Below are 13,808 nucleotides of genomic sequence, written 5' to 3'. Positions count from 1 at the left end.
GTAAAGACACGTGACCAAAGGTATGTGTTACTGTGGAAACGTAAGTAAACATAACGAAAAATGGCCATCAATCTCGAGAGTAAAACACTTTTAGGGAACTGGGTTGAAGAGGTATGTTTAATAGTAAAAAGAAGTGTTTTACAACATTGTGAATACATAGCGGCAGTGCACAAACCTCGAAATAGGCACCAGAAAACCAGATGGCACGTTGTCAAATGATGTACATATAAATGGGCACAAGGTATGATTATAGATAAAAGGATTAGGGGGAAGTAATTGCATGTAACTAGTTAAAGTGTGTCTTTGGCATAACATGGTCCATTGCAGGATTAACACTTGAGTTCTGTAAAATAACAAATTTCACTGAGTATATCAGTTCATGAGTTGTAAGCAAGTCTAGAGTAAAATGCTATAAGTTAATTTAAAGCACCTGAGTGGGCGTAGATCAAACGAATATAAGAGTGCTATTATTTCCATTCAGCGCTGTGTATGCGCTGTTGATCACATCACCAGAAGTAAGTAAAATGATGCTATCTGTTTGTTTTATGACCAAACTTGTACTACATAGATAGTTACTGATTGTCTGATGGCTGAAAACTGATGCAGTTTGAATCTACAAAATTTATGCTCCACCCCAAAGACGACCAGAAAGCACTTTAAAGTTAAGGCACCACCACACTTGTGCAATATGAAAAAAACTACACTCTGGTGTGGTCTTGAGCCGAATACAGCACTCGGCTTCGCCTCATGCTATATTAGTCTCAAACTGAATGACATCATAAAATTACAACCGACTTTCTTAACGAGTGTCAAATTTGGAGTACCATGTGTAGTTCAGTTTCTCTCGCCCACACCCTTGTGCTATTTTTTCCATATTGCACTTGCGGTGGTGCTTTAACTAGTATAGTAGAGCTATAAGTATATAAATTGATCCCTAGGCTTTTTAAAGTTACATTTGAAGCATGCCAAACCAATATCTGTTTGTAACACTATTATGCTGTGATAACAAAGACAGTAGCTGAATGAGTCAATTAATTTTGTTGGGTTGGGAAAATCATCCCTATCCAGTAATCAGCAAAGAAAGGAAACCATGTAAGACTAATCAAGTCCATTAGTACGAAAGGCAATGTCTGCACAACCCTAATTGATTTGATGCACAATACAGGCTTCTCTCCATTATTACTGTTCCTTATAGGTGCCGCAAGAAGATTTACACCTGTGGCACTCATGGTTATATCCCATCCCTAGATGCAGAGGTGATTGCGGCACATACGCATTGTACTTGACTTTTTTATTTATTAGAGTACTAGCATTGCTACCTGCCCTATATGCAGGACATTCCACAATAACCACAAAATATCAATACTTCAAGTTGGGAAGCATTAAAGATCATGTCCTAAAGTGAAGCAAGCATGGTGATATCGTTTTTAAATTTCTGTACATGAACCTTAATAATCCTATCATGCAAGTAATACTGCATAGAGTGAAACTTTGGCAGGGTAAACTTTGCCAAATAGTCAGCTAAATTGTAATTGGCGAAATAAACTTTGGTGAATTGTTTAGCTATGAAGATGCTGATCTCAGGTGCTACAAGTAATTGGAGGGTTAAACTTTAGCAAATTTGTAGCAAATTGCCAAAGTTTTGCCTGCCAAAGTTTCCTTCTATTAGTTAACTAAACAGCAGAACTGCATGTGAACTAAATTAATTATCAATACATCATCACGGGATTCAAACCAGCATCCTACATTACAGCAACTGCAATAACTTTAGGGAGGCACATATACACTGTATCAGCTGAACTGTTTGTCCTGTGGTTAGCAATAGAATGCAGCAGAAGTCTCTCTACATCATGGCATTCAATGTGTTGTGGCAGACAAGGAAAAGCATGTAGAACCTTGCGGGGTAGCCATTTCATTTCACTGGTGAATCATGTTGATATGTGCAATGAAAAACTATGCCATGAAATGGTGGCACTGAGAAGAAGAAAAAGGTTTCATAGGCAGGAATCAAACCCTTGACCATTGGGTTAACAATTCTATGCACTAAGACTAGGGAACAAACGAAAGTGTGTAGCGATCTACCAATCCACAATGAATTGACTGGTGATGAGTGTTTAATTTTGCTGCTGAAGTCCCATGTCAATATGTGCCTCGGTTGCAGAAAGAATGGCAGACAGAAAGACAGCTTTTCAGCTTTTTGAAAGTTGCAAGGTCTATGCATCCTGTGAAATGAAAGTTGAAGGGCCTAGCTACTCTCTGCATGCTATGTTTATGTGCACAGAGCCAATGCATCTACCTTAACAGTCAGTCATTCAGTACCTTAATTCTTTATCATAAAGCAGTGCATTTACGTGAACTATAATCAATAACTAAAAATTTGTGCAGCTGTACCTAAAATTGATGCAGGAAGCAAGAAGTAAAATTATGGTGGCCTTAGTTGGCCTTTCCACTAGGTAGTGAGTGCATACACCCATAGATGCCAAACAAACAAGGCCTAATTGCCTTGTGCTTTCGCATATGAATACTTTTAAATCAGAGTTAAGTTTGTGCATAGCTATCACTTACCGTACATAAACATATTTGAGGTGGATAACACAATTCAGCTACAAAACTTTCCCCCATGCAGAGGCGGATCCAGGAGCTGGCAAGGGTAGGGGCACAAACAAGCTAGTGGTTGGGGAGAGCCAGATAATCTAGCATTTTTGAAGCAGCAAATAATCACCTCTTAGTAGTGTCACTGTTGATTTTTGCCATTATAGCCTTTGCAGATGGTTGTGAAGTCTTAAAAGCAACATGTTAATTTTTTAGAGGCGCTTAGTACGCACGAAGGTGCTGGGTGACAATTTCACAGCCAGTTTACACTTTAATTTCAGGTGAATTTGTAATAAATGCTAGTAAAATGTGCATATTTTCATGAGTTTTAATGATCTTGGTCTTAAATTAAGTTTATATGTATTATTTTTTGCTCCTCCACAAGGTGAGGGGGGGGGGGGGCATCCGCTAATGCCATGTACTAATAATTAACTATATGATAAGTGTAAAGGTGGTAAATTGGCATGGCAATGCATCAAATATTCGTTAATTCATTTCAGTTTAATATTTAAATAAGCAGACATTCTTTGTTGTACTGAATCACAAAAGCAGTGGTTAATACTGCATTTATGACTATTTATGTGCATGACCTGTTAAATTTGTTTACCAACACAGGGTCTTTTGACTGCTAATTCACACAATGCAATAACAGAAACTAGCACGATTCATGATTCATTCAAGTCACCAGAACAATCTTCTGTTAGGACAACAGGTATAAGTACTCTGTATAGTAACTAAAGTTATTGATATGTCATTTCCAGGCTCCAGAAAAACACAGTTACAAAAGCAACTATATGACCTAGTGAGGTATTGCATAGTTAGAATAAGATGACACAATTGAGCACAACTTATTACAGTGCTGAAGTTAAAGAAGAATGTACACCTAAACCACCACCAATGGATTACACTACAACATTTAAAGGAGATTTCAGTAAAGGTATGAGTTATACAACCATGACACAGCATGCAATAGCATTATCACACAAGATCCTATTAATTCACTATTATAGATTTTGATCCAAGGGTGATTCCTCCAACCAAGGTTAGTAGCAATTTCAATGTAAGTGTTTTGTTATAGTAATTATTTACTCAAAGGCCCATGACATCTATACTGAACAGCCAGTGACATTTTGGTCAAATGAAATTGAAGCTGGCACACATTTATCTGTAAGGAAAATGTTATGTGTATCATTTAGCTACAGATTATAATATGTGTATCAACAGGGATTAAGCAATGTAACAACAAAAGACACACCATTTCGCAAAAATGCCACATTCAGCACACCAATAGAAGAGTCTTTAACATAGTTCTAGTTAAATGTTATCCTCTGTATATTGAACTTCACATATATAATATTCTCTATGATTGAAATATTTGATGAAAATGAATAGATATGCACAGACCTACAAATACAATGGAGCATATTATATGTCCAGCTTATAACTCAAACTTTTGAACTAGGCACAAAATATTTAATATTCAAACAACACTATAAGGTACTGTTTGAGGATGTAGAGAGGATTTGATACCATGTACACGTTACACAAAGAATGGAGCCTGCTACTTTCAGGGATATAGGTTTTTTGTGGTTTTTAATAGACAATGTAACAGTGAAAAGTGGTCCCTCAAAAACTTCTGATTTAAGTGAAAAAATCTATCACTAAATTCACTTTGCAGTGTGCAGTGGTGGATCCAGAGGGGTTCAAAGGGTTCCATGGAACCCCCTTTTGGAAGAGCCTCTGATTCGAAATACTCTAATAGAGCAGTCACAGTATTCTTCTGAGGAGCATTGTAGCAAGCTATGTATATAGTTATAAATAAGGAGATGTGGTTGGTGGGGAGATGTAGGGCAGCTCTATTCTCAGCAAGTAGTTGTTTTCTTTTTTGGTCTTCGACTTACAGCTAGGCTGAAGTTGCAATTCCAGAGTGGAACCCCCCATTTAAAAAGTCTGGATCCACCCCTGGCATGATTACAGATGAAAAGGAAAACTGTTTAGCTGCATAAACCCCTAACCACTGTAGCTATATAGACATGAAGGAAAGTTGTTGAATTCATTGCTCCTGAGGGTTATCTAAATCCCTGGAAGGAACTACATAATTTTGATACAAAGTACATTATAAGGTGGGAAATTCCGCTATAAAACCATCAGGGAAATGCAGAGCTATAATTATACAAGAATTTCTTATTGTTATATATCCTGTCAGTTAAAAACATACTGGTATGGCATACTGATTTCTTGAGTTACACACATCACACCATGATATTGTATTATAACAATGAGGAATCTAAATGAATAACTAAAAAATAATGTGCTTAATATAGCTATGCAAAAGCATTCCACCTTTGTACAGGCTTATAAAAATAGACATGAGGAATAACCAGCAGAGCACCACATACTGTAAGCTACAAACATAATAGACTTTATCAGTAACTATATATAGTACGGAGCATTCTGAACAGACAAATACTGCTATGTAGCAGAAAGAGGAAATCAGGTGACCCTAAATGACTCAACATTGCCACGTGTTTTTTCTTACAGCCACTGCATCTACATACTTTAATAGAACTGTCAACTACTCTGATAGAACACACATTATTTTACAGTGTGCACTGGAATTAAGCCACTTCTTCTTAACCTCTTTATTCAACATTGCATGTGCTGTGTCTAAAACTTCGAAGCATATGTAGTAATGTAGTTTACTACAGAGTTATTATTGACACTCATTTCAAGATCTTCAGGTATACCCTATCACTTAATCTACAACTACTACTAGCTGGAACAGCATCACCTGATATTTTCACTACCCTTGATTTAGCATTTTTGGCAGGTTGCCTTGGAGTTTGAAAATAAGAAAACTGCTTTCTCTACAAGAAATGGGCACATAAGTTTATTGTTATGCCATGATTTGGTTGATTGATGTATCATGCCACCTTCCAGAGGCTAATGAAGTGTCTTAAAATAACATTGCCTTATTTATTCTTTTAACTACCATAGAAAATACATCCATAACTATACGTAGCATTAGTTGCATGCATACAGGCCAAAAATTTTCGATGGACTACTATATATGTCAGCAGGCCATACTTCTCCACCAATCCTTGGTTACCTACCCGGACTTAATTGTGATGCCTTGGTCACTCCGTCACCGTTAACAGTTACTAACAATGGCATAATGGAACTACTTCACTTTAGAATGTGAGAAATTGGCTGTGGTGGATGCAGTCAAGGAGTTCTACCTTTCCTTACCTCTATGGATTCCAGTTCACACTGGTTACCAACCACAACTGATTTCATTAAAAGATCTCAAGTGGCTGATAGATGTTGTACTCGCAACAGTGTTCTGGCTAGGCTTATGGCAATGCAGATGCCATATCTAGAGTATCCAACCCTGTTTTCTTATAGTAGTACAGGTTTGACAAGAACAGATGCCATACTCCCACCCAGGTTTCTGATGTGTATTCCTGCAGGATGGAGTTGTGTTGCTCATTTCAATACTTATCCTCAGCCACTAGTCACATCCAAATAGTTAACCCAACCAGCTTAAAGATTAGTTAATGATAAAGCTTCATAACCATCATCAGGTCAATTGTCCTGGCAAGGCTTATTACAATGCAGATGCCACCCTGTTCTTAAGACACAGACTGCACAAGCAGCTGCATGATGCCAGGTTTGATAAAGAACAGAAGCCATATTCCCATCCAGGTTTCTGATGTGTATTCCTACAGGATGGAGTGTTGTGTTGATTACAATACCTATCCTTGGCCATTAGTCACATCCAAATAGTTAACTCAACCAGCTTAAATATTATGTAAAAACTTCATAACCATCAGGTCATCTTGGATCTACCACCAAGCTCAACAGCTAGGCACCACTAGTGTGGATACCTTCAGAAATACCTTTTTAAGTTGTCATGCGACATTATGGGTTGCTTGCTAGTGGAAATCATTATATTGTCATCATTAAAAACCTTTTTTTTCTAAATAGGTCGAAGCCTTCCCCATGCTGGCATGTTTGCTCCTTGATCACTACAGTTGAGAAGGTGCTCCATAACGGCTGCAAGAAACTTCATCAACTAGAAGTGTACCTGAATCTGTTTTAATTTGATAACCTCACCAGCAACAACTTAATGGCCAATTTGTGTAAACATTAAACATCACCACCACAATACAGACAGATTGATAGATTTAATTGCACTCTAAAAGCAATAATTATTACAACCACTTTCTGTACACCATTCACTTAATGTATAATGATGCATGAAACCTGAAATTACATGACTTTGTTTTAGCCAACCATCACTGTTTCATGTTCGGATATAAATGAAACATTGCTTGATCCCACAAGATAAATGAACTTATGTCCCATAGCAAGAATTAATATGAGATGTACACAGATTATGTCATAGCACTTGTGGTATTTACAGTGCCTCAGCATTTCTTGGATAGCAATCATATGCATACATCAGGCACGGGTACAAATTAATGCCTAAGACACAGTACAGTACTTATGCTTTATTAGCAACATTTAAGCAGACATTATGTGTAGACCAATTTTTTAGTCCATTTACTGAGAAAAGAAGTAACTACCCTGCTGCTTAGAAATATACCTATACATACATAATACACATATGCAATGTAAAATTCTCGGGTCTATATTTAAGCACCTCTGGACTCCTAAAATAAATCTTTACTTTCTTTATAAATTTTATGATAATGACATTGTTGTCACTTTATTTGTCAGGTGTCATAATGATCTTGATTCCTTCTCCACTCATTAGAACATGAAATGCCTATAAAATAAGAAAAGATGTCATGTATATATAAATGCTTTATGATTTTTTTGACAAGTATGGAGAGTTGAGTATAGCTTTGCTAGACGATCATTTTTATTCAGTCAGGGATAGAGCCTGATGACATGGTTAATCACAATCCTGTAAGTCAGCCTGGTTGACTATAGAAAGTCAACAGGTTGAACCTCTCTGTATTTATTTATACTGCTGATCAAATTTCTTTTACCTCTTCAAATCGGCTCATAGGGAAGTCATGTGTAATAACAGGATCAACACTTATCCTGTAAAAAAAATTTGCTCTGTTAAATATTTATTACACAGCAATCAATATATATCTCAAAGCTTGAATTAATACTTTAGTTATACAAGTCTTTAGAGTCCCCCAAAATAGAATCTCCATACTGCTGCCATTAAAAGTTGACATTTATGTGACAAGAAAATATAGGTCAACATAATATAACAAGTATAAGAATTTTAAACTAGAGTAGGGACAACGTAGTATCATGATAAAAAGTACTGAAACAAGCTAGATTGGAGTAGTGTGTGTAATGTCCAATTGCTATAAAACAATAAGAAGCAATATCCCTACTGTGCTGGAAACACACAGTAGGGATATTTGCTTCTTATTGTTTTACAGCAATTGGATATTACATATACTACTCCCTTGTTTCAGTACTTTTTATCATGGTACTACTTTGTCCCTACTCTAGTTTAAAATTCCTAATTTTTCTTATACTTGTTTGTGAACTTTCTCTGCAAGTTCATGACCACTAAACACACTGTATAGTAGTGCAAATTAATCCGAAAACAGGTCTTAACACCCATCCATATCAGCGTTGAAACCGGGTCAGGTCATCTGGGTCAGGTCATCAGGGTCAACCGGGTCACATTTTCTCTGGGTCATCTGGGTCCGACCCAGTTTACGAATTGGATCACGTGAGAAACAAAATTGTTTGTTTGATGACGTGGAAACTTATAAACGTTAATCGCGTAGCTCTTTTGTGAGCCACGCCCACTTATCATGTTACAAACATACGCCCATTTGTTAGTAAGTGCAGTCTGTAGCACAAAACTGTGTCCGTTGCTGTATGCAAGTTTACATGGAGCCACGCCCACTAATCGATAATTGTATGAGTTGTATATAGTCTAGTCTTGCAGCAGGATAAGTACCCACTTTAATATATCAGGAAATTGTAATACTAGGTATGCACAAAGCTACACCCAATTGCTCTCTGTAAACACACAGTAGCTATGTGGAACCAAACCCACTGACTGATTTTTAAATTATAAACTTACCGGCTTAGTTATCACACATAACTGCTTGTTTACTCAACATGAATCGAACGTTCAAAACGTAGTCCTGCTCGCTTGAGACTACCCAAAACATAGCTCTTATCGCATGCCTCGGCTTTAATTAATCTGGGTCAAATCCGGGTCTGACCCGGATTGCTGGGTTATCCGAGTCAGCAGTAGTGACCTGGTTTCAATGCTGATCCATATAGGAGCTGTAATGCTTGACTGAATGCATCAGGCAGGCAGTAGAAAATTCTGTCAAATAAAAAGTAAAAATTCTGTAGCAACTTAACAAAAACGTTTCAGATCAATCTGAAGGCCACTTTTGGGCTTGATTTTACTCAACCAATACTGTCATGTCATTGTGAGGAAAAATCGAGGCAGGTTTTTGGGTGATATTTGATCATGGGCCACGCCCACACATTCATTTTCCTACTATACAGTACTATCATACTGTATGATAGTGTTTTATCATTACAGAATTCCAGAATGTGATTTTTGGTTTGCATGCCTGCTTGCCTATCTGGTTGAAAGGCTAGAAGCTATAAACAATGCATTGTACAACCTACATTTTACATACACGACAATAACAAACGTATAAGCAAAAACATGTGTGACATGTGCCTTTTTGGGTTCCAAAAAAAATCCAATCATATTTCTGTGGCAGCTACACCTTGTCTTTATGTATTCAGTGGTGGATCCCCCTCCCCCACCCAAAAAAAACAACAAAAACATACAAGATCGAGATACTCTAATAGAGCAGTCAGTCAAATACTCTAATAGAACAGTCATGACACACACCACTATTGAGAGAATTCTCCACAGTTGCTAAAGTAGCATCTACAGTACTATCCCATGCATGGTCACATAGACACACTTAGCTTGCTATGGACATTTTGTAAATGAGACACTAATACTACACCATAAGAAACATTGTGTGAATGCACAAAACTGGTTGTTGAATTTCTAAAACTTGCTTAACTATTTTATGGTGTGCCATTTGTTTCAAAATTATGCACTGGCAATGGTGATAATATCGACTGGTTTTGATTGCAAATTGAGTCTCGGTGATCCTAAAATAAACCGATTAAAATAAACCGACTCGGTTCTGAAGAAAACCGACTCAATTTTCAAGTTAAAACCGACTCGATTCCAAGCAAAGAGCCTCGGTTAACACCAACTCAGTTTTGAAATAAACTGACTCAATTTTAGTCACATGGTCTTGTGTATGCCACTATTTAAGTCCATAATAGCTATAGCTAACTGAAATACTCATGATCCCTATACAATTCTTGATCGCTAGGAAAGCAATAGAATTTTAGATATTTATGCATAAAATTACTCTACATCAAAATTTCATTCCTAAAACATATGCAATAGCACAGCTCCCCAGACCCCCTGCTCCATATACTTACTACTGCCCCCCCCCCCCCCCCCCCCCCCCTTGCCAAACCCTGGATCCGCCCCCGGTATCCTTCTCATTGTTGTTATCTGAGGAAATCTCATTTAGGCATATATAAATATCAACATATTTCTATTCAGACTTATTATATAGATGCCAAAATATTTATTTTGATAGCTGCACTTGTAATCATTATAGACAAACACAGCATATGACATGGGCTGTAATAATAGCATGGTTGCAAACAGTGAAGTTGAAATACCTTAATAAAGCAGTCACCCATCAATAATTATACAAGTAGCTATAGACAATAGCCTTACGCTCTCTCAAACACCATTTTCTCTGATTCTTCCCAAGAATGAAATATCTTCCTACCATGGACAGTCTTTAGTGTAATGGACTTGAACACAATGTTCTGTAGTGGATTCTCCACATGTAGTGTTCCCTATCAGCATTTGATATATTACAGTTACTAATTTTATCTATATAGTAACTACCTTCAATAGACCAATCAACACTACCTTTCCTCCTTTTCTATACAAAATATATTTAACACACAACCATAGACAACAGATCTTCCTACTACCGTAACATGGTAAAACAATTGTTCACAGCACTTGGTGCTCCACTGGCATCAACAATACATCCTATCCCATCACAGTTAGTCTCCTTCATCACTATTGAGTTATAATAAATATATTATACATCATCACCTTGACATTATACCTGTATCTTGTAGATTTTCCTTTGTGCTATCTATGACAACATCAGCACCCATGATCTGAGCTGTCTCCAACTTGCTAGCAACAACATCTGAGGCAATGCTATAGAACAGTGCTGATGTATAAACAGATTTTAATGTATAAAAAATTAAATAATAAAAATTTGCAATATACAATAAGGTTGCATTAGTTATCATACAGTGTGGAGATTTCAATTAGAGATTATAAGTGTCTGAGGGTCTGATGAATTACACTCATACTGAAGTGTATTGAATGCTGATTGGTTTCACATGACCATATTAAAGCAGACAATGTGAATAATCTTCTTCATTATTGGATACTTCAGTTTTTTTTGAATAGTTATACTTTTGTGCATGATTGGCTGTTCGACAGGTTAATGCTTTTATTGTTCAGGTCCTTATCCCATGCCAGTCATCATGCATATAATCAGAATCCTTTACAGTCTCTAAAAAATAAGTACCACCAAGGAGAAAAAGTCATCTGGCTATATATGCAGGACTTTTTGTTTCCCATTTGGTCCCCCTCCTCCAAATAATGTACTTACACTTTTGTTGCTCCCATTGCCTTTGCAATACCAACTGAAAGTAATCCAATTGGACCACACCCTATAATAATGAGTCATTACAACTAACAAAATAACTATACTATTTTGTGTACCCATTACAAGTACTGTCTCCCCATTAGGATCAATTTCTTCCAAAGCTTGATGTGCTACACCAATTGCTGTAATTTAACACATAAGAGATCATTGTTTTGATTCCCTGAAGATTTTGTCTTAATTATAGCACTAACATCACAGGCAATATAACCCTACAAGTACATTCATACAGCTATAAAATACTATCTTACGTTCTAGAATAGAAGCCTGAGCATCAGTGATGTTACTTTTGAGTAGATAAGCATATCGAGCTGGTATTATTGTATATTCTGAGCAACCTAATATAAATGTATATCATTAGGCAGTTAATATAACCTTATACTATGTGTACCTCCATGAATTGTTCCTCTACCATATCCGAACTGGTTAAGATTTTGACAAATGTGTTTTTCGTCTGAACAAAGAATAAGTGAGATTACACAAGGTCACATAAATTTAATTATTAGCTTCTCATTTCAAAATCACAATGCAGATATGTACAGATTTTATTAAGGCTCAATGAGTCCCAGTTTCTCATCAATTTCCACCCTGCAGCCTCAAAATTCATATTGATCATGTGAGCAAGTGTTACAATGTTAGACTAGCCCTCAGACTAGCCATCATTTAGAGCAAATTGAGAGAGCATATTTTTCTGCTCCTGAAAGGCGGTAAAATGTTAGCACATAGATACTATAGACTCCGTACCAATTCTATAGTATCTATGGTTAGCATAAAGCCTTTGGCAAGTGACACATAGCATGCTGCTGCTGCAATTTTCAGTAGTATGGCTTAATTGATAAAGAAATAATGACTGCCCACACAAAACTGAGGAAGTAGTAAACTGGTGATCTAATTTTCCTGGCTTAAATAGCTCAGTATGCAACCTGCTCTAGCTAGTCACTAGCTTTAAAAGTTGATTAACGGCTGCATTCAACCACCAATATTTGATGTGGTAAGGAAAACAGTGACACAGCTGGCAGGGATGAGAAACTAATAAAGTCCATGTGACCTAAAACTATCACTATCAACCAACCATGTGTACACTGGAAACATTCTCCACAGTAGAAGTGATTCTCCACACACACTCTTTTACCAATGGCATATTCTGGAGGAACATTAGGACCAACTGCTACTACCTGAAATAATTCAAATCATACAAGACCCTAATGGTACAGCAGCACCACAATATGGTGACCGTTTTATTAGAGCATTTATCGTTCTTTCACACGAACTTACTTCTCCAACCATCTCGTGGCCGGGGGTTAATGGGACTGAAGCAAGAATTCTAGCAACTAAAACACTTATGAATTTAGTATTAATTGAATGCTTTTCGACTTACTGTCATTCCACTTATAGACGTTAATGTCTGAGCCACAGAGTGCTACCTTTCTGACCTTTACTAAAAGATCTCCATCACCAGGACTGGGTACCGGCACGTCTTTATATTGGTAGGAAGGTCCTTCTTGCTCCTTTACTAAAGCTTTCATTGTTGAAGGTAACATCTCGATTATACCTCTGCTCACGTGTTAGAACATTAGTGTAGAAAGGTGTGGTCCTTAAAGGTGTACGAAGAGGTGTGGCTTCAACCAACACGCGCATGTGCTTTCAGATAACTTACTCGTTAGGGTACTGCAAGGCGCTGTGTGTGGTTAAGAAAAAGAAATGATGAAATTAATGACCCAAAAAAAACAGAATGAAATTATTGGCTGTTTGCCTTATAGCTACAGCTTTTTTTAAAGTTGTCACTGTGAGGATTTCACTCTCAGTCAAATATCTAACTCTTGATTATAGCCTTGGTAAATGGAATGGTCATTGGTTTGCACACTCATTCTCAGAGTGGGATAACAGGAAGCCATGAGGTAATATTAAAAATCATCAACTATCCCATTCCACTGTATCACTTTATTTGACCAGTCATAGCTAGACATTTTCCTATAGCTTGACTGGAACACCATTATAGTGCCTTTGCAGAAGTAGCTTGTATAATACAGCTTTGAGATGAGATGAATGTGATATCTTTGAACATGAGACACAGTTAATTACTACAATGCTAGCAATGTTTACCTTCCTGACATTATAACTCCAAAGTGAGAAGGGTCTTGGTCCTTCAGTAGTAAAGACACAATAACATCAGCTTCATGGGAGTGCTTAGGCTCACATGATTTCTATTGGGCAGTTGTTTATGTAGGTAGCTGACTATGATGGGGGGAGTTGAAGTATATATGGTAGTTGACAAAATAATTTCTTAACTACAATGACAGTTGTATAATATAAGCTGCCGGTTTAGTGTATATATAACCGCATTACAAAGTACATGTACAGACAAGGAGAAGGGCAGGTAAAGTTATT

General features: G+C 37.0%; 2 protein-coding genes across 3 annotated transcripts; one reads left to right on the top strand and one right to left on the bottom strand.

The window, feature by feature from the left end:
• The first annotated feature begins 7 nt into the window (after positions 1 to 7).
• LOC136262227 (sperm-associated antigen 8-like) lies at positions 8 to 3,995 on the top strand. Of its 2 annotated transcripts, XM_066056437.1 has the most exons (9): positions 43 to 111; positions 161 to 241; positions 1,196 to 1,256; positions 3,208 to 3,304; positions 3,354 to 3,399; positions 3,450 to 3,529; positions 3,603 to 3,634; positions 3,688 to 3,759; positions 3,817 to 3,995. In XM_066056437.1, exons 2-9 carry the CDS (start codon positions 231 to 233, stop codon positions 3,898 to 3,900), a joined length of 483 nt encoding a protein of 160 aa, XP_065912509.1. In that variant the 5' UTR covers positions 43 to 111; positions 161 to 230; the 3' UTR covers positions 3,901 to 3,995. The 2 variants fall into 2 exon arrangements, with proteins under 2 accessions (XP_065912508.1, XP_065912509.1); XM_066056436.1 differs by lacking the exon at positions 1,196 to 1,256 and having other exon boundaries at positions 8 to 111.
• Positions 3,996 to 7,269: 3,274 nt separating this feature from the next.
• LOC136262212 (L-threonine 3-dehydrogenase-like) lies at positions 7,270 to 13,030 on the bottom strand. Its single transcript, XM_066056412.1, has 13 exons — positions 12,799 to 13,030; positions 12,696 to 12,751; positions 12,493 to 12,595; positions 11,812 to 11,874; positions 11,672 to 11,758; positions 11,480 to 11,545; positions 11,367 to 11,427; positions 10,806 to 10,903; positions 10,666 to 10,756; positions 10,577 to 10,613; positions 10,400 to 10,524; positions 7,611 to 7,665; positions 7,270 to 7,384 (listed from the first exon to the last, which is right to left on the bottom strand). Exons 1-13 carry the CDS (start codon positions 12,959 to 12,961, stop codon positions 7,325 to 7,327), a joined length of 1,065 nt encoding a protein of 354 aa, XP_065912484.1. The 5' UTR covers positions 12,962 to 13,030; the 3' UTR covers positions 7,270 to 7,324.
• Between the last annotated feature and the right edge of the window lie 778 nt (positions 13,031 to 13,808).

Source organism: Dysidea avara, chromosome 7 (assembly GCF_963678975.1).
Source record: "Dysidea avara chromosome 7, odDysAvar1.4, whole genome shotgun sequence".
NCBI classification, from domain to species: domain Eukaryota; kingdom Metazoa; phylum Porifera; class Demospongiae; order Dictyoceratida; family Dysideidae; genus Dysidea; species Dysidea avara.
The sequence above is the reverse complement of the archived record's forward strand: the minus strand, read 5'-3'. Positions and strand labels throughout refer to the sequence as shown.